Raw genomic sequence first — 20,978 nt, 5'->3', positions numbered from 1 at the left:
CGAGTTTCCCTTTCCGGAGGTGAAGTAGATTATAGTACATTTAGTGTAGCTTAATTCTACGATTATCATGCCGGCTATCAAATTCATCAACAAAACAGTCTAAATCAATTCCCTCGGCACGTGCACTTTCAATGGACGGTAATGCGATATTACTCACTCTAGCACTGGTCATGGAATTTCTGAGAAATGTTACACGCCATGCAACACGCTCTGCTTACCTTACAGCATGCTCTACATACAGCATGCTCTGCATACAGCATGCTCTGCTTACAGCATGCTCTGCTTACAGCATGCTCTGCTTACAGCATGCTCTGCATACAACAGGCTCTGCATACCTTACCGCATGCTTCTCAGTCACACATCTTTGGTTGTTGCCAACTCACTAGACTGTCAAGCAGTTTCTTAACGTTGCCTTCTAGTCTGCTGCGTTTGCACAGTGTAACCCTCACTGAGAGAACTTAGCTTTTCTCGGATATGGTCCCTGTAGATGAGAAAGTGCTTTTCTCCCTCCTTCTGATATTCCCTTGAGGACTATGTCATTTGGAGAGGAGCCTTTAGCTGCGTAGCCTCCTATGGACTTTTATTTAAGCATAACATGCTTCCAGGGAAGGTAATGGTCCCACTTCAGTCGCTAATCCCGTCTGTTACCACACCTGCTCCCATAGTCCTTGAGCTGTGTTGCAAGACATGCAGTCCAAACTTAGTCCTTGTTAGAGGATTTTTTGTTTACGGAGTCAGTGTGTCACTGGGAAGACGTTCAACAACCAGCAGGAGTGACTTGTTGTGACGCAGTACGGCAACCTTAGCAACCCGATAAGGAGTTGTCTGTACGACCCAGACAGTCTAGACAGCTTCGGGTTGTCACTGTACTTCCTCGCTTCCCCATGGTTGACAGTTCACAGACTGTGCAGCAGTACCATGATCTTGTGTCCGGCTCCGTCAGACGACTGGCTTTTAAGAGCTCCCACAAGTCGTCGCTGTCTGGAGATTCTCAAATGGACTATGGATCTGACCAAGGAACTGGGCCTCCTGGTCAATTTTGAGGAGTCTCAGCTCGTCCCATCCCAGACCACTGTCTCCCTGGGTATGGATCTTCAGAGTCGAGCTTTTCGGGCTTTTCCGTCGGCCCCAAGGATCTTCCAAGCCCTAGAATGCATCCAGAGCATGCTGAGAAGGAACCGATGCTCAGTCAGGTAGTGGATGAGTCTAACAGGGACACTTTCATCGCTGGCCCTGTTCATCGTGTTAGGGAGACTCCACCTCCCCCCCCTTCAGTATCACCTAGCTGCTCACTGGATAAAGGACATGACGCTAGGGACGGTCTCAGTTCCTGTTTCCGAAGAGAGAAGGTCTTCTCTCGCGTGGTGTAAGAACAGCTTTCTTCTCAAGGAAGTCTACCTTTGGCTGTTCAGAAACCCGACCGCCGTCTCCTCTCGGACGCATCAGACACGGGCTGGGGTGCGACTTTGGACGGATAAGAATGCTCGGGAACATGGAATCAGGAGCAAAGGACACTTCACATCAATTGCAAGGAGTTGTTGGCGGTTATTCTGGCCTTGATAAACTTCAAGTCCCTCCAGCTTAACAAAGTGGTGGAAGTGGACTCTGACAACACCACAGCCCTTGCTTACATCTTCAAGCAGGGAGGGACTCTTTCGTGGAAGTTGTTCTAGATCGCAAGGGACCTCCTCATCTGGTCTAAAGATCGAAAGCTCACGCTGGTAACGAGGTTCATTCAGGGCGGTATGAATGTCATGGCAGATCACCTCAGCCGCAAGGGTCAGATCATCCCCACAGAGTGGACCCTTCACAAGAATGTTTGCAGCAGACTTTGGGCCCTGTGGGGTCAGCCAACCATAGATCTGTTCGCTACCTCGATAACCTAGAGACTCCTGTTGTATTGTTCTCCGATTCCAGACCCAGCAGCAGTTCACGTGGATGCTTTTCTGCTGGATTGGTTCCATCTCGTCCTGTATGCATTCCCGCCGTTCAAGATTGTCAACAGGGTACTTCAGAAGTTCTCCTCTCGCAAGGGACACGGCTGACGTTGGTTGGCTCCGCTCTGGCCCGCGAGAGAATGGTTCTTAGAGGTACTGCAATGGCTGGTCAACATTCCCAGGACTCTTCCTCTAGGAGTGAACCTTCTACGTCTACCTCACGTAAAGAAGGTACACCCAATCCTCCACGCTCTTCGTCTGACTGCCTTCAGACTTTCGAAAGACTCTCAAGAGCTAGGGACTTTTCGAAGGAGGCAGCCAGAGCGATTGCCAAAGCAAGGAGAACATCCACTCTCGGAATCTATCAGTCTCAAGGGGAAGTCTTCCGTAGCTGGTACAAGACCAATGCAGTTTCCTCAACCAGTACCACTGTAACCCAGATTGCTGACTTCCTGTTATATCTAAGGAAAGTAAGATCCCTTTCAGCTCCTACGATCAAGGGTTACAGAAGTATGTTGGCAGCGGTTTTCCGCCACAGAGGCTTGGATCTTTCCACCAACAAAGATCTACAGGACCTCCCTAGGTCTTTTGAGACCTCAAAGGAACGTCGGTTGTCCACTCCAGGCTGGAATCTAGACGTGGTCCTAAGGTTCCTTATGTCATCAAGATTTGAACCTCTCCAATCAGCCTCTTTTTAGGACCTCACGTTAAAAACTCTTTTCCTCGTGTGCTTGACAACAGCTAAAAGAGTAAGTGAGATCCACGCCTTCAGCAGGATCATTGTTTTCACATCTGAAACGGCTACATGTTCCTTGCAGCTCGGTTTTTACTAAACGAGCTTCCTTCACGTCCTTGGCCTAAGTCGTTCGAGATCCCAAGCCTGTCCAACTTGGTGGGGAATGAACTGGAGAGAGTACTTTGCCCAGTTAGAGCTCTTAGGTACTTTCTAAAAAGGTCTTAACCTTTACGAGGACTATCAGAAGCCTTATAGTGTGCTATCAAGAAACCTTCTTTTCCAAGTTCTAAGAACTCAGTTTCTTACTATTCAGGCTTCTGATTAGAGAAACACATTCTCATCTGAAGGAAGAAGACCTTGCTTTGCTGAAGGTAAGGACACATGAAGTGGGAGCTGTGGCTACTTCTGTGGCCTTCAAACAGAGCCATTCTCTGCAGAGTGTTATGGATGCAACCTATTGGAGAAGCAAGTCAGTGTTCGCATCATTCTATCTCAAAGATGTCCAGTCTCTTTACGAGTACTGCTACACCCTGGGACCATTCGTAGCAACGAATGCAGTAGTAGGCGAGGGCTCAGCCACTACATTCCCATAATCCCATAACCTTTTAACCTTTCTCTTGAATACTTTTTATGGGTTGTACGGTCGGCTAAGAAGCCTTCCACATCCTTGTTGATTTGGCGGGTGGTCAATTCTTTCTTGAGAAGCGCCGAGGTTAAAGGTTGTGATGAGGTCCTTTAGTATGGGTTGCAGCCCTTGATACTTTAGCACCTTTGAGTTGATTCAGCCTTCCAAGAGGAACGCTGCGCTCAGTAAGGAAGACGATCTTATTAAAGGCAGAGTAACGGTTCAAGTCGACTTCCTTACCAGGTACTTATTATTTCATTGTTATTGTGGATAACTGATTATATGAAATACGGGATACTTAGCTATCCTTTAGTCTTGTACACTGGTTTTTCACCCACCCCCCTGGGTGTGAATCAGCTACATGATTATCGGGTAAGTTTAATATTGAAAAATGTTATTTTCATTAGTAAAATAAATTTTTGAATATACTTACCCGATAATCATGATTTAATTGACCCACCCTTCCTCCCCATAAAGAACCAGTGGACCGAGGAAAAAGTGAGGTGGCGACAACAACAAGTACTGTAGTACCTGGCCACAGGTGGCGCTTGTGAGTACACCCCCTTCTAGTATAGTGATAGCTGGCGTATCCCTCCCGTAGAATTCTGTCGGGCAACGGAGTTGACAGCTACATGATTATCGGGTAAGTATATTCAAAAATTTATTTTACTAATGAAAATAACATATTATTTTGTTAAAATTTCTGATATATGGAGGTCTTCTTATAACAAAATATCCTTTAGTGAATATATAGTCAATTTTTTTAAGTGAGGCAGATTTGCACCGACTCACAGGGGTGCCGTTTTAGCTCGGAAAAGTTACCTACTCGCTGATTGGTTGGACAAGATAATTCTAACCAATCAGATAGCAGGAAACTTTTCCGAGCTAAAAGGGCACCCCTGCAAGTCGGTGCTAATCTGCCTCATTAAAAAAGTTGAGTATAGTACAGTATATAATATTGCTTGTGTTTCAAGGCTGTATGATTTTTACTTTTATCATCACATTAAACAGTTATGATGTTTATCAAAGTCAATGGATGTGGTATTTTATATGCAATGGTAAATAGCAGATAATTTAAACAGATAAAAGTATTTGGTGGCATTCAGATATATGTTGTAGCAGTTTCTTATAGGAATCAAGATTTGTATACGTCCCACTTATTAATCTTTGAATTTAGTTTCTGTGAATGTCAGGGTGTTTGCAGATGTTGGGTATAGGAAGTATGTTAAGTATACAGCAACATGCTATTTGTGGCAAAGTATTTTAGGTCTTTAATTTCAGTGTATTTATTCAAAATTATTGATGCAGCATTTTTGTGTGGCATTATTTATGCTTTGGATTTACTGTAAGGTTGGATAATCAGAGCTTTTTAACCCAAATTTATATATTCCTAGGGCCTGGCTTCGGGCTTATTTCATAATCCAATCATAATTTATATACTGTAATTTATTTAGATATTTATTGATTTTTTTATAAGTTCCTTTATCCTCCTAGACAGTTAGTAAAGAGAATATTTAGGGGCACAAAGTTTTTGCCTTTAGGAGAGAAGAATAGAAGTGATCAGTTTAGCTAAAACAGTGTATAAAACTGTAGGAACATTAATGTGACCATTTTTAAATATCAGTAATGTAAACATTGTAACCTATAAAATTGCCGCACAAGGTAGTTTAAATATCTCTGGTTCTGTACTGAGAGTATCAAAGCTGTGGCAGAAAAATATCCCAGATATTCAGGTTTGGTGATTCTGTAAATACTGTTGTAAATAAACTAAGTAAATACAGATATATTTGATAATCCTTAGCATACGTGACAGGAAACAAAGCAAGGAACATCATAAAGGTGAGTATCTTTGGATTAAAGATTTATTTTTTATTTTTAATATATCTTTCATTGAAAATATACTTTTTTTTTTACAGATGTTGATATTGTTTTTCTGTACTTGCTTAGAAATAGCTAAGAACATCTTTTCTTTAGAATAACATTGGCTGTGATGAAAATGCATGTATGTTACTTGTATTTAAGTCAATAGAAGACAAGAAATTGCATTTAGCAAAAAAAAAAAAAAAACTTACCATTAAGAGATATAGTTGACATTTGAAAACTGATGAAATATTTGGTGTCTATTATTTACCAATCAAATTATATTTGAAAAGCTACAGATATATTGATAGATATGTTCAATAGGTATATTTAGTATTTGTAGATTGTTTTCAAGTTTTCCATGTAATTATTATTAAAGTACAGTAGGATTATAAAAAGATTAACTGACAGTATCGAGTTACAGTGGTATATTGTACTCTCATAGAGCTTGTTCAAAGAATTTGTGCTTTAAAGGATATTGCAAATGGTGCAGGGTAAAGTTGAAAAGTGAACGGCTAAATGATATGAGACCAATTAAAACATGAAAAGCCAAGGGAGAAAGCAGTACATGGGTTTAACCCTTTTACCCCCAGGCTATTTGGAAATTTCCAACCCTTAACCCCCAGGGGGTTATTTTTTTCCCAGCACATTTTGCAGTATACTTTTTTTAAATTGCTCTAACAGCCTTAATTTTTGTCATAGAGAGGTCAGGTTGGTCTCATTCTCTTGGAAAATGCCTGAATTTTATCAAAAAATTGTCAAAAATATGAAAAAAAAATTTTATAGCATTATTTTGCAAGGACGTACCAGTACGTCCATGGGGGTAAAGGGATGGCTTTTGTGAAACGTACCAGTACGTCCTTTGGGGGTAAAAGGGTTAATATTCCACTATAGGGAATCAGCATTGTCAGGAAATAATAAGAACTGTATCAAGCAAATCAAAGTGTAATTTTATCATTATAATCTGGTGCACGAACACTCGTCTAATTGTGATGATGTAGTTTTTCAGACATCTCAAAAATTTAATAGCCAGAATTATATTCTTTTGATTGCTTGTATGATTTGAATACTGTATGTAGTGTATACAGATCAGTGTTGAATTATAACGTTTACAGGAAAATAAGAAAGTTTTTCTCTGTTTAGAGGTTAAATACTTTATATAACTTTTTATCAATAGGATTTGAACCGAGTCATTTATACAACCTCGCCTTAACTTCAATTGGGATTTCAAAGTAATACTAGACTTTTTAAGTGAAATTATTGGAAGTAGAGTGCATAAATGGAGGACTAGTACTGTACTCTATGTAAGTTCTGAGAGATAATATTTTATGCTTTCTTTTTCAAATTGAATGTGGTAATGCATGAACAAGCTAATGCTCTATGTACATACATTTTATGCAGGTTACATTCTTTTTTACCAACCAAAGATGAAAATTTAACCATGTGTTGATTTTATTGACCTGCATTTAGGCACATTTAAATTTAAGATAATTGTTCTGTGAAGTTTATTAGATTTTTCATCTTTTAAAGCAGAATTTAATGTATTTCTCATGAAATTTCTTGACAGCTGTGTTTGGTAAGCTTCGTTCATTGTTGAAAAGGCCTTTCAAGAAGGAGAAAGATGAACCAGCGTCACCTTCACATGATTATGTTCCTGTGTAGCATGAGGCAGTTTCATGGTTCTATGAAGTTATCATTTCCTGTTGATGAGGATTTTCATCAAAATCAGTTCCACTTTGACCCCCATAACTGTATATACTAATAACCTAAACAACAGACTACTTTTGTTATATGTTAGATGGGCTCAAAGTTTAATAACTGTGATCTGCAGTGAGTAGTTCATAACATATTTTATGCTTAAGTTATTTCAAAGTGTATTTATCAAGAGAATTTTCTATAGCTTCAGTTCATAATACAGTATTTGAAAATATTGTACTTTTGCCAAAGATTAAACATGTCATATGTACTTGCAAATATGCTCAAGACATCATACCCAGAAGCTTCTAAGGATTTTGATTATTTTTCTTACAATATGCTAAATTATTTTTATATCTTGTGCATTGGATCAACAGCATTTTTAACTGGATCATTTATGGTCTGTTATCTGATTAGAGGAAAATGAAAATTTCTCCTAATCCATAACCACTTTTATGTTGATACTATGGATACAAAATAAGATATTTTGCAGAAATGGAAATTAATTTGTGGGATTAGTAACAAACTGATCTTGTATTCAGTACTTGTAAGACTTCAGATTCAGTTAATCATACACCAAGAAATTGCACTCTTTAATCTGTTTAAGTTATTTAATAATCACATTGTTGAACCTAAAAGACTCCTCACCATAAACGCTGGTAGATGCTCGGTATGTCTCGATTTGGCATTTGGATAAAGTATAGCCAAGTGGTTTTTTAGTATTGCTGAAAATGTGTGGTGGCTTTAAATATGTAACCAGTGTAACTAGGCAAATAAGGTATGAGATTGGTAATGTATAACAAATGTTTAATAGCAGCCTATTAGATATTTTAGGTGATACTGTAAATTGAAAACAATGATAAATTAACAAGAGAATCAAATGGTGGAGTCCTTTATTAAAATTGGAGTAGTGAGTTATTTATCATTATCCTATTTCAAGATGTCCATAGAAAAAGTACAAGCCTCATATTGAAATGCAGACCTTCCTTGCAATGCTGTTATTTCTTTGTCTGTCACATCTGATCTTTGAAATATTGATCATGTGGTAGAATCAAGTTCCTTGCCTCTCAATGATAGACCTCTATTGTTGTTCTGATTGCCTGTTCCCAATTTGTAGGTTTTAATTCTTAATGATTAAATTCGTCTATTTGCTTCAATGAAAATTTTCAGCAAAATATTGGTTTATTTGAACTTAGTCTTGGAAAAATCACAAAGCTCAAATTGTTGAATGCTCATTTTGTGTAGATCTTTACAAATTCTGTGGGTATTATTTCAACCTCTTAAATAAGTTTATAATACTGACAATGTTGTTTTCAAGAAGGGGAAAACCCTTGTCTCTGCTTGCTTCATATTGCCTTTCAGACCATTTGCCACAATCCATACATTGCCTTATGGTATCACTGGTTTTATGGAGAAATGTGGCAAATTCAGGGAATAGTACTGAATGTGGTCTTAGTCAAGACTACTAGTTTGTATCTGTGTGAACTAAGAACATACTATTCAGTCATAACTATGTTATTCTAAAAACCAAAAAAGGCTGCCTAATGTGTTTTAATTCCTAAATGTGCATTTAAAATACTGTACTGTAGTTCAAATCATCTGAACTAAATTTTATGTAGCTGATGCAAATCAACAGGTTTTAAGTTATTCTTTGGTCGTTTTTAGACAATTTCTGACAGCTTATGATAACCTAATCTAGTCACATTATTAATAGGAAAAATAAGAGATTTAATTCTAGAAAGTTGAAGATTAATCTCTGAAAACATGGTTTGATTGATAGAAACACTTGAACCTACCTCTGAAATAACATTAAATGCATAAAAAAATATAAATTTCTGCACTTATATAATTTCACCTTTTCAAAATGTTTGATGATGACTAGTGTTACTCTGAACTGTTATGCAAAAGCAATTTAAACTACACATTAGATTATTCGGTAGTGTATGAGGAACTGGAGAAAGTATGACTTTTACCTAAATGTGAGATTTTGGGTGATTGGTCTATGAATAAGCCACTTACGTGCCTTTTTGAAAAGAAATTTGTATTTTTCATGAAATTTTCGTCATTTATTCTGTTGAATATTCAAAGGTACGTTAGAAATCTTTATTTCTAAATGAACAAGTGTTATTTTTATATTTCTAAATGTGAATAAAACAAGCAAGATAGATGTGTCTAGAAGCAGGAAGAAAAGGCTTGAGGTGTTTTGGAAGTCAGAACACTGAATGTGAAATTGGCAGCAACATCTGTTGGAAGGTGTGGGAAATTGTGGAAACGATGATGGATAAAGCTCTATCCCTGATGGGAGTTCAGGAAGACTAGTATTTGAAAGAAGAGAATGGAAAACACTATATTTTGTCCAACCCCATAGAAGGATCAGCTGATGTAGGTGTGTATGAATGATATTTGTATCTATAAATGTACAAATGTGGTAAAGGATTTGCAAAGCTTTTTTTGTTTGAGTGCCCTCATCTATATGAATTTGTTATTACGAATTTTTAATAACAATGCATTTCATCACTTGTGATGTCCTTAAATGCTTTTCCCAGAACCATATGATCCTAACCCCACATTGCATTACATTTTGTGGAAAAAGAAGCACCTAATCAAAGCCTTCTTCCATATCCCTTTACCCTGATTTTCTTGGTCCTTCTCGCTAATCCTCATCCTCACTGTTTTTCTTTCTATTCAACTCTCCTTATCCCTTTCCATCACATGTCACTCCAAAACCGTGTGTAATGATATTATATAACTTTGCTTCGCATATTTATTTTATTATGGTGCACTGTTTTAGCTTCACCATTTACTCAAGGGTAAATCCAGCACAATAACTTAAGCACCTTCACCGTTGTTCCGATCTTATGTAATGTTTAATCCATACCTACTTCTGAGAGTAGAAATTAGCCAATGATTCCATTAAATCATTTTAAAGTAATTGATTCAAGCATGTCAAGAAAGGAAGAAAACGAGCAAACATCACAGAAATCATATGGTTTTTGCTGCATCCCTTTAGATGCAGCTAATTCTAGTAACCAGGTCTTCTCCATCATGAGGCTCAATACTACACAGTATTCTAGAAGTCTTATTCCAGCTGTGACCAAGTTGTGGAATGACCTTCCTAATTGGGTAGTTGAATCAGTAGAACTTCATAAGTTCAAAGTTGCAGCAAATGTTTTGGTGTTGAACAGTCTGACATAAGTCTTTTTATTGTTTATATATGACATATCTGTTTTGATTTAGTTACTGTTTTTAGAATGATTTATTGTTAATTTATTCTCATCATTTATTTATTTCCTTATTTCCTATCCTCACTGGGCTATTTTTCCCTATTGGAGCTTATAGCATCTTGCTTTTCCAACTAGGTTTATTGCTTGGCTAGTAATAATAATAATAATAATAATATATTTTACCCACCTCCTGTCTTCCACCCTCATACTCAATCTCTTAACTTCACTTCATGGTACAACTGCAGGATTCATCATAAACCTGTTTCACCAACAGGGCTGAATAACCTTCCAAACCCATTGTTGAGGCAAAAGGTCCAAGTTCGCAAATCTCCTAATCTAATTACATTTGAATTAATAATGTATAAAATTATTTCATCCTATATCATTTCAAGATAATATATTTTTTCTTCATTCCTTGGTATTAAACTAAATTGTACTTGATTTGTTTCTTGTTTGTATATTTTTTTAGATTATCCACTTTTATCTTTGCATTGAACATTGAATGTCCATTACCTTTTATAGATTTTTTATTGAATGCTTAGGAAACTAGTTTACTGTAAAAATATGATGGATAAACACATGCTCTAAAATTATAAGGCTCAGTTGGGGTTAGCCTCAGTGCAACTCAGAGTCTATGCAACCTCTTCTAACATTTACTTCATTATAATTCTAGGGTTTGTACCCTAGACGCTAAATGGCCTCACATGTCCCAGTGCACAGCTTTATGGCCTAAATCCATATATCCAATCCAAAATACATGGTTTCAGAGCATGGCCTTAAGCCTGAATCCACCAATTCCATTGAAAATTATTAAAAATCACTGTAACGTAAACAGCAAAGAGGGGGTGGGTTTAAAATTAAACAAAAGGAACATTTAACCAGTGAACGTATAAAATGCGAACCTGGCAAAAATATTCTGGCCATTTTAGTGAAGGGTTTTCACAAACACCAATAAAATCAAATTCATATTTTGATTACCATAATGGATTAAATGGATAATTATTACACTATGAATTTATCACATGAATGTTTTTTTTTCCTGTTTCAATAAACAAAAAAATCTTTTCATTTCTAAATTTACGTGTGGTAGGAGAACTTTGAATACCTTTAAATGAATAAGCAATTGGAATTTGGTGGACCAGTCAATCTTTTTTTCGGGATGGATCAAAGCCCTAAACGAAGAATCAATATTTGTACGCCACAGGTGCTAATCGCTGTTTAGCTCTGCGGTGACAAATTGGTAAATATTTGACGTGATTCATCAAGATTTTTTTTTTCTTTTCGGCTTGTGGTTCTCCCAAAATGCGCAGTTGGCTGCAGGAGTGATTTGTATTTGTCAAGGTCACCCATTTTCGGTAACTACGAAACAATATCATGATTTACACCAAAGGTTAAGTATATTGTTAACAAGATCTTTTAATTATTTTGAATATCATTACTTTTTTTTTTTGGTAATAGTTATTGACGAGCACTGATCAAATAAATCGTAAGATTAGCAACGTGACAGCACATTGTAATTTTATCAATTAGGCCTAAATAGTATTCATACATTAAAAGATAATGATAAGGGGATGAAAAGGAGTATATAAGAGCTTGGCATATTATATATATATATATATATATATATATATATATATATATATATATATATATATATATATATATATATATATATATATATATATATATATATATATACATATATATATATATATATATATATATATATATATATATATATATATATATATATATATATATACATATATATATATATATATATATATATATATATATATATATATATATATATATATATATATATATATTATATGTGTGTGTGTTCACTGCCTGCCATGCCACCACCTATTGCTCTTACGCAGACATAAGACCTTGCTTACATTTTCTTTTGAATTCCGTGGTAAATTTTATTTTCTATTCTTATGGTGATTGATTTCCTTACTTCTATGATATTATTTCTTTGAAATTTTATAACCTTCTACAGAAAAACAAACGTTCTGTTGAATCATATATCTGTACACAACTCAGATAGCTTATCATTTTCATTACTGTTTCTATGATTCTATTTTTAAATCTAGTGTCGTCAGTCTTGTCTACATAACTATGACAGCATTCTTAATATTAAGTTCACTATGTGCTTCACTCTGCCATTCCCATTTACAAAACTTAACTTTGTCATGTCTGCTTTCCATTCTTTCATTTTTGTTTTAATTTCTATTTCTTTCGTGGGTTTTGCTTTAGATAATTTCATACCTTCCGACTCCAATTTCATATCTGTTTCATATTTAAAAGACTTTTTCTTCAACGCTCCCTAAAATAGGCAACTAAAGAAATTAAATGGAAGAAGAACCACGTCCAATCCCGAGAAATGTATTTTATTGCCAATGAAATATTTTCCTTCCAAATACCGAGAAAAAAATATATGATCCACTTTCAAAACTTCGCACATCCGTATTTCATGTAGTAATTCACAACACAGCTTGAGCAAATATCATTATTTCGTTGGCATAACATAAACCTTTTAGCTATACAACAGATTTGAATAGGATTACTTAAGGTAATTTGACTTGGCTAGATTATGATTAAAGACCACCTGGAAAGCAAATGCGTATATGATATATAAATTTGCAGGCAACTACAGTAGGTCACTTCCATCGAGTCGAGTAGACACTGAGGTTGCACTGCAAAGTGAGTTAAAATGTTTCGATCTATCAAATGAAATACTTGAAGTTCTGCTTATGCTGAAATTCCATTGATGAGAGAGAGAGAGAGAGAGAGAGAGAGAGAGAGAGAGAGAGAGAGAGAGAGAGAGAGAGAGAGAGAGAGAGAGAGCACAAAACAAATCCAAATAGTTTAAAAACATTTTCATAGAGATTTTGGAAACTTCTTGAATGCAGAATACATACACTATAATTAAAAAAAGACTTTGAATTATCATTTTGCTTAATTTTAGGCTATATCAACATTTCCAGTCTAGGTTTCTGTCCAAGTTATACGTAAGTGTATTTATTGATTCAATTTAATCTAAGCTTACAGTTGGTTCTTTTTCTAGAACTTTTTATTATTATTAGATTAATAGACCATATCCATAGCCAGTCTTGGTGCTAATCTTATACCGTTTAAAAACAAGACACTGTTTTATAAAATCAGCATTCTTCTTTCGTTAGAAAAAATAAGGCATGTGCTAACAGGCCTATCTAACAATTCTCCTTTTTTTCCGTAATGATTTTTTTTCTTTTTAGAATGAATCTGTCAAACTTGATATTTCTGGGGACATTCTTTGGTCTGGTTGTGGACCAGGTTTCTTCATCCTTAGTCCGAGAGCCACGCCTGGACACCCTAGCATGCGACAGTGTCACTACCATGAATCCAGGAGAAAGGGTCATTGTTCAGAGTCCGAATTTTCCATCCCCTTACCCCGTCTCCTCAAGGTAAGATGCAACAAGTTCTCCTATTATTATTATTATTATTATTATTATTATTATTATTATTATTATTATTATTTGCTAAGCTACAACCCTAGTTGGAAAAGCAGGATGCTATAACCCCAAGGGCTCCAACAGGGAAAATAGCCCAGTGAGGAAAGGAAACAAGGAAAAATAGAAGACTTTAAGAACAATAACATTAAAATAAATATTTCCTAAATAAACTATAAAAACTTTAACAAAACAGAAGGAAGGGAAATTAGATAGAATAGTGTGCCAGAGTGTACCCTCAAGCAAGAAAACTCTAACCCAAGACAGTGGAAGGCCATGGTACAGAGGCTATGGCACTACCCAATTATATCCTATACTATGTAATATAGGTATTTCGATGTGCAATAGCTTCTGGCATTCCAGTTTTCGTTGGAGTTCCCTTTGTTTGGGTGCTCAAAATCGTCTTACAATGTGTATTTAATCAAAAACTCACAGAATAGGTCTGTAGGTTCTTTAGTTAGAATATCTCAGCTGGCAATATTTTAGGAGTAAAGTTATAGAGCGACAAGTTTTGGATATAAACTTTCAAAGTAAACGTGTTTTAGAAAAATTATGCTATAAATCTAGCTCACTCTCTCTACAACAGAATGTTTATTATTTAGAACCCGTAAATTTTGTATGTACCTTTCATGCAACATCTTTGCTTACATTAGAATCTTTGGTCTGTCAATTTATGCCGAATAACTTCACTTGCAAAAATCTTACTCGAATGTCTTTCATGTAATGAGTAATATATCTTTTGCCTCATAACAATCACAGTTAAATGTTTCAGATGATCAATTTTTTTCCGAAAGTCTGTAAACTTTTTTTTATGTCTTCTAATAAAGATAATTTTTTTTAAATACTGATCCTGCCATCCCCAAAGATAGGAGGCCAGTATCTTTCCCTAGAAGGTAAAATCAGTGTTTCACCATTAGCCCTTCTCGGGTTTCATTCAGGTTAAAGATGCATCTATTGGCAAATACTCTCTCTCTCTCTCTCTCTCTCTCTCTCTCTCTCTCTCTCTCTCTCTCTCTCTCTCTCTCTCTCTCTCTCTATATATATATATATATATATATACATATATATATATATACATATATATACATATGTATATATATATATAAATATATATATATATATATATATATATATATATATATATATATATATATATATATATATATATATATATATATATATATATATATATATATATACTGTATATAAATATATGTGTATGTATATTATTATTTTTATCATTATTATTATTATTATTATTATTATTATTATTATTATCATTATTATTATTATTATTATCATTATTATTATTATTATTATTATTATTATTACTTGCTAAACTACAATCCTAGCTGGAAAAGCATGATGCCATAAGCCAAAGAGCTCCAACAGGGAAAATAGCCCAGTGAGGAAAGGAAAGAAGGATATAAACTACAAGGGAAGTAATAATATATATATATATATATATATATATATATATATATATATATATATATATATATATATATATGTGTGTGTGTGTGTGTGTGTGAGTGTGTGTGTGTGTGTGGGTGTGTGTGTATGTGTGTGAGTACAATACAGTCTAATTACATTCAAAATTATATTTTCTTTTCCCTTAACAACAGATGCCAATTTGAGATAACTTGTAACACCGAAAGTGCCACGTATTTGGAGTTCATCTGTCCTACTTTCGAACTGGAGTCGTCTACAGATTGCCTTGCTGATCGTCTGATTGTCACTTATCGAGGATATAGAGATGAGTAAGTTCTTTTTCCTATTGTTGACATTACTCTGGCCTGCGGTACACTGTTAATACAGTACACTACTAAAAGGTCTATGCAGCGGCCTTTTGGCTCCTATAGTCAATTCTTTTTAGTGAGGCAGATTTGCACCGACTCGCAGGGGTGTCCATTTAGCTCGGAAAAGTTTCCTGATCGCTGATTGGTTGGACAAGATTATTCTAACCAATCAAATAGCAGGAAACTTTTCCGAGCTAAAAGGGCACAGCTTAGAATCAGTGCAAATGTGGCTCATTAAAAAAAATTGAGTATAGGTACACCCCCTTTTAGCCTTCTGCTTACTTTATTCCATCTGGCTGTCCAACCTCCTAACTTGTTTTTCATATCACAACATATTGTCATAGTTTGTCCTTAGTGCACCTGGGTCCCGGACCGAATGGCTTCCATGGGGATTATTTGAAGGAGAATTGGCGAATCTGGCTTTAGTATTCCAACATTTATAAAAGTATTGGAGTTACAATTCGATATGTTCAATGATTTTATTTTATATTTTACGATGGCTTTTACTTATTGAATGTGTATGCTGGAAAACTTGCTGAAGTGTAAACTTAAAATATCTACATATATTTTTTGAATCTATGATAGTCCCATTTTTATTCGTAACACAAAATTATTATAATGATTATAAAGTTATTTCTTCAAGATAATCGTGTTTATTTGTGAAAGCACTTATTTATTCATAAATCTAGAAATTTATTTATTTTCCCATTTTATTTTTGCTATTTTTTCCCTTTTGTCAAAACAGTTTTATGTAAATGGTAAAGAGTGATGCATTAACAATACCTATCCAAGTATAGTAGTGCACTGTGGTAGATTATTAGGCATTCATAGTTCCCTCTACTTTTTGTAGGCCTGTGGGTCTTTTTTCTTACCCTACTTCCCTCCTCCTTTAATTGCACTCCTTTTCATCATCATATAATGAGATCAATCAGGTTTTGTCTGTGATTATTTATCTTGAAGAAAATTTCTCCTCTCGGTTATTACGTATATATAATTCAAAATTACTTTGATCTAAGATTCTATTCATTTTATCGATACCATTTATTTTTAATCTGGAAATCAGTGAAGCATTCAGCACTGCGCAGATCAGGATTCTGGAGACCTTCTTCAAATTTTAAATAGAATTATTTCCTATGTTGTTCTGTTACCGCATCAAACTTTTTATTCATTCAAAACACCTTAATTAAACATTCTTGACCCATTTGTTCCATTCTCATAAATTAGATCTTCCTCCTCCTTGATTTGTAAATTTTATATTTTTTTGCATTGTGTGAGTTTTGTTAAACAACCTTGGCCTATTATTATTACTTACTTACTTACTTACTTACTGAGCTACAACCCTAGTTGGAAAAGCAGAATGCTATAAGCCCAGGGGCTCCAACAGGGAAATTAGCCCAGTGAGGAAAGGAAAAAAGGAAAAAATAAATATTCCAAGAATAATATTAAAAAGATATCTCATATATAAACTATAAAAAAAATTAACAAAACAAGAGGAAGAGAAATTAGATAGAATAGTGTGCCCGAGTGTACCTTATTTGGTCATTAGTAAAAACCAGAATTAAGCCTTCTCAAGTCTTTCCTCTTTCCTTTTCAAAGAAAATGTGGCTTCGATAATCCTGACGGCACAATAACCTCTACCGGTTGGACTCGGTTGACATTCGCCAGCAACTCTCAGACGACTGCTCAAGGATTCCGATGCTACATCTGGTGTCGGGATATTCCTACTACAACAACCACAACTTCTACAACGACAACTCCAACAACTACAACCACTCCAACAACTACTACTCCTACTACAACAACCCCAACCACTACTACACCTACAACAACAACCCCAACCACTACTACAACAACTCCAACCACTACTACACCTACTACAACAACTCCAACCACTACTACACCTACAACAACAACCCCAACCACTACTACACCTACTACAACAACCCCGACCACTACTACACCTACTACAACAACCCCGACCACTACTATACCTACAACAACAACCCCAACCACTACTACACCTACTACAACAACTCCAACCACTACTACACCTACTACAACAACCCCAACCACTACTACACCTACTACAACAACTCCAACCACTACTACACCTACTACAACAACCCCAACCACTACTACACCTACAACAACAACCCCAACCACAACTATGCCTACCACAACTGCCCCAACAACTACTCCACCTGCATCTACAACTCCATCACCACCAACGTCTACCACTACAGGAACTACTCCTCTCTGTTAATACATCCAAAACTATTGGCAAAAGTAAGAAGCTAATCTCTTACGCCATTTCCTAACGAAAAGTATAACTGTTTACCCCTGCAATGGTCATTTTTAATCAGGAACTGTCTGAGAACATCTGATCACTCTCTACTAATTTGGCACATCCCGTTTGAACAGCGTCTTTAAAGGTTATAATTATGCTTTGCAACCGTTATAAGTGGTGGCCTCTATGATATTCATTATAATTTATACTGGAATAAAAGTTGCATATATATACATGACACATTATTTCATCAAGCACCATGTAAAGGTATCAAAGCTATGGCTTTTCAGTTTTTTTTTTCTAAAATCGTGTTAAAAAGGAAAAAGAATCTCTGGAGAGTTTAATATAGGAAGCAACTGGATACAGCTTGAGGGTACACTCGGGCACACTATTCTATCTTAATTCTCTTCCTCTTGTTTTGTTAAATTTTTTATAGCTTATATAGGATATATTTATTTTAGTGTTGTTCTTCTTAAAACATTTTATTTTTCTTCGTTTCCTTTCCTCACTGAGCTATTTTCCCTGTTGGAGCCCCTAGGCTTATAGTATCTTGCTTTTCCAACTAGGGTTGTAGCTTAGCAATTAATAATAATAATAATAATAACATGGTTCGTTCACAAGTATCATGATTGGCCGGCAGCTCACAGCTGATTCATGCAAACGTAACAATAATGATAATAATAAAACAGATTATAGGTAATTATGATACTTTAATAGTGACCCACAAGACCAGCGTGCGCAACACATTCACATACCGCATAATAGAACATAAAAGCAATGAGATATTATTTATTTGTGAGCGAAGCAAACCACGACAGACCAAAGGCAATTTGAGTAGCGGCCAATCAAGATGTCTGTGAGTGAATCATGTTAAAAACTTTGGGCTGCACCTAGTCACAGCCTTTAAGACAGCACTAGAATGTCATCTTCAGACATGCAGTATAGTACGTTTTTATTATTGATGCTGTTGATGTTGTTCTTGTTGTAAATCATTCATAATAACATGGGTCAGAAAATGGGTAAGCAAACCATATTAATAATCAAGTAAAAAGCATTGAAAGGATTAAGATCCAAAGAGATCTTTCGAGAACCTGCTTGGTTCTTCTTATCAAACGAAAATCGAATAGGTTCTAGTTCTTTATAAATACCTTTCACCTCAATATGTAGGCTACAAGGAATTGAAGTATACAATTTTTGGTTTTGTCTGCAGTCCCTCTATTAATTGCTTATATTTTCAATTACATATTCTTATTTTATTTGGAATACATAGTCATTCAGGAAAATTATTCTTTTATAAAACTCTTAAAGGGATAGAAATATTTCAAGAAGTGAATTGGGAAGTTCTGATATTTTGCTGCTAGAAGTCCATAGCAAATGGTGTTGAAGATTGTCATTTGATTAATCACTTAACAGTATGTTAGCATTTTGCTGTTGTTGTAGGTGCAGCAGTGGTTGTAGGTGCAGCAGTGGTTGTAGGAGCAGCAGTGGTTGTAGGAGCAGCAGTAGTTGTTGGTGCAGCAGTAGTCGTAGGAGCTGCGGTAGTTGTTGGTGGAGCAGCCATGGTAGGAACAGCAATAGTTATTGGGGCAGTCGTGGTCGTTGGTGGAGCAGTTGTGGTAGGAACAGCAGTAGTTGTTGGTGCAGCAGTGGTTGTTGGAGCTGCAGTGGTTGTTGGAGCAGCAGTGGTTGCTGGTGTAGTGGTGGCGGGAGCCGTTGTCGTCTGTTCACGACACCAAATGAAACATCGGAAACCTTTGGCTGTTTTCTTGGCGTTGCTGAAGAAGGTGACTCTTGCCCACCCATCTGAAGTCTTGGTGCCGTCAGGAGAGTTGGAACCACATTTCCTGCAACAGATAACACCCCCAGACATTAACAATGTGCTTAGGAATGTGATTAATTTACAGACTTGAAATATATTGAAAAATAAGGCTCAAGAAGATATACTTAATTATATTTCAACTTACACTGCTCGATCTCCATGAGATGCCAAAATGAATCTGTCTGCACTGCAGTCATTTGAGGATTCCAGTTGGAAAACTGGACATATGAATTCCAGGTATGTTGATGACATGGAATCGCAAGTAATCTCATACTGACACCTGAAATATATGTAAAAATTATTAGGCTACTGGGCAAAAGCCAACTGGTTATATGGCAATCTCGAAGTTGATGAAATGAGAATTAATCTGACGTAAAATGACATTTCTCTGAGTAAAAAATAAAAAAGGTTATTCTACCACTCGCATGAATGTCAATATTAAATAAATAGAAAATTTTCTAATAATTGTTACATGGACTTTCCATATTTTGTTCTGTAGGCTGTTTTTTAGATCAACTGCCATTGGTCAACCTATTTGATATTCCATCTATATCAATTGGATCAGTTTGAAATCACAAGTGGTCACGTCACCTGTCACTGGTTTTGTAATTGGATGGGAAATTGGGTGACTGGATGATGACTCGTTCTCCTGGTTTCATGGAATGGGAGCCACAGGAAAGAGTGCTCAGGCGAGACTCAGGAACGAAGGAACTCCAGGACCTGCCCATCGCCAGAGCGACCACACCAACCAGGAGTAGGGCAGAGAAACTCATCTGCAAAAGTCATGCATTTTCTTTAAAGCACTAGATTTCATTTAGGTAAAATTTTACTAATTCATTGGCGTAAAATAACTCGTCACTTGATATTAGACTACTCATTGATTTATAGGAGACGACTCTCCTCCCCTTCAGACATTAACCTCAACAAACTTCCGCTTATCAGACTTCCTGTAACAGACCTCTGTATCTAGCAGCTTCATTACTATGGTGATTTATATTTGAAACTTTAGCGATACATTTTATCTAAAATTTTATAAAACGAAATATTAAGTTCAGTTTAGTTTACTATTGAATTACTGTTTGCAGTAGTTTAAGTGTAGATTAAACTATCAAATTTTCTTTTAACTATCAGTTTGTTATGTGATAAATTCACAGACTAATTTACTACCTTTCTTCAGCTCGCTTCCAAAGTTAATGCCAAACGAAGATCCAAGTTCTCATTATATAGGTCTACTTCGCCGAGACCCCATGACATTTTGCAAACAGAATTTGAATAGAGAAATTTTGTCTTTTTTTCATCCGCAAACATTTGTTTGAAGTCACCAATTAACTATTTCGCTGAATTCCCTTCATTAACCTGTAGCAAAGTTATTTTCAACTCTTGGGTAATTTGTATCATTATCCAAATACATTATTGTTAATTAGGTGTCACTTTGTACACTTAACAAACAGACTCCGGATAGTTTAGGCTCAGAATTTCTAGTCGACATATGTGTTTTC

At 35.7% G+C, this 20,978-nt stretch overlaps 3 protein-coding genes across 3 annotated transcripts in view; 2 read left to right on the top strand and 1 right to left on the bottom strand.

The window, feature by feature from the left end:
• Positions 1–7,767, top strand: part of LOC137660289 (uncharacterized protein C18orf19 homolog A) — a 76,065-nt gene extending 68,298 nt beyond the window's left edge. The window contains exon 8 of the mRNA XM_068395077.1: positions 6,726–7,767. Within this exon, the coding sequence (XP_068251178.1) occupies positions 6,726–6,820 (95 nt within the window). The 3' untranslated portion in view covers positions 6,821–7,767. The remainder of the gene's footprint in view (positions 1–6,725) is intronic.
• Positions 7,768–13,341: 5,574 nt separating this feature from the next.
• On the top strand, positions 13,342–17,884 carry LOC137659486 (hepatitis A virus cellular receptor 1-like). The gene is made up of 3 exons (XM_068394376.1): positions 13,342–13,529; positions 15,200–15,334; positions 16,970–17,884. The coding sequence occupies exons 1-3, from the start codon at positions 13,342–13,344 to the stop codon at positions 17,634–17,636; spliced, it is 990 nt and encodes a 329-aa protein (XP_068250477.1). The 3' UTR covers positions 17,637–17,884.
• A 1,192-nt stretch (positions 17,885–19,076) lies between these two features.
• Positions 19,077–20,406, bottom strand: LOC137659485 (spore coat protein SP65-like). Its single transcript, XM_068394375.1, has 3 exons — positions 20,071–20,406; positions 19,625–19,759; positions 19,077–19,504 (listed from the first exon to the last, which is right to left on the bottom strand). The coding sequence occupies exons 1-3, from the start codon at positions 20,250–20,252 to the stop codon at positions 19,078–19,080; spliced, it is 744 nt and encodes a 247-aa protein (XP_068250476.1). The 5' UTR covers positions 20,253–20,406; the 3' UTR covers position 19,077.
• Between the last annotated feature and the right edge of the window lie 572 nt (positions 20,407–20,978).

The sequence above is a fragment of the Palaemon carinicauda genome, chromosome 20, assembly GCF_036898095.1.
Source record: "Palaemon carinicauda isolate YSFRI2023 chromosome 20, ASM3689809v2, whole genome shotgun sequence".
Taxonomy (NCBI): domain Eukaryota; kingdom Metazoa; phylum Arthropoda; class Malacostraca; order Decapoda; family Palaemonidae; genus Palaemon; species Palaemon carinicauda.
The sequence above is the reverse complement of the archived record's forward strand: the minus strand, read 5'-3'. Positions and strand labels throughout refer to the sequence as shown.

What these genes read in the sequence shown, in the direction of transcription:
- LOC137659486 (XM_068394376.1), top strand. Translation starts at nt 13,342, where the DNA reads ATGAATCTGTCAAACTTGATATTTCTGGGGACATTCTTTGGTCTGGTT. An exon ending in CCTTACCCCGTCTCCTCAAG is followed by an intron (nt 13,530 to 15,199) that starts GTAAGATGCAAC and finishes CCTTAACAACAG; the next exon opens with ATGCCAATTTGAGATAACTT. An exon ending in TATCGAGGATATAGAGATGA is followed by an intron (nt 15,335 to 16,969) that starts GTAAGTTCTTTT and finishes TCCTTTTCAAAG; the next exon opens with AAAATGTGGCTTCGATAATC.
- LOC137659485 (XM_068394375.1), bottom strand. Translation starts at nt 20,252, where the DNA reads ATGAGTTTCTCTGCCCTACTCCTGGTTGGTGTGGTCGCTCTGGCGATG. An exon ending in AATTACAAAACCAGTGACAG is followed by an intron (nt 19,760 to 20,070) that starts GTGACGTGACCA and finishes CATATATTTCAG; the next exon opens with GTGTCAGTATGAGATTACTT. An exon ending in TCTCATGGAGATCGAGCAGT is followed by an intron (nt 19,505 to 19,624) that starts GTAAGTTGAAAT and finishes TATCTGTTGCAG; the next exon opens with GAAATGTGGTTCCAACTCTC.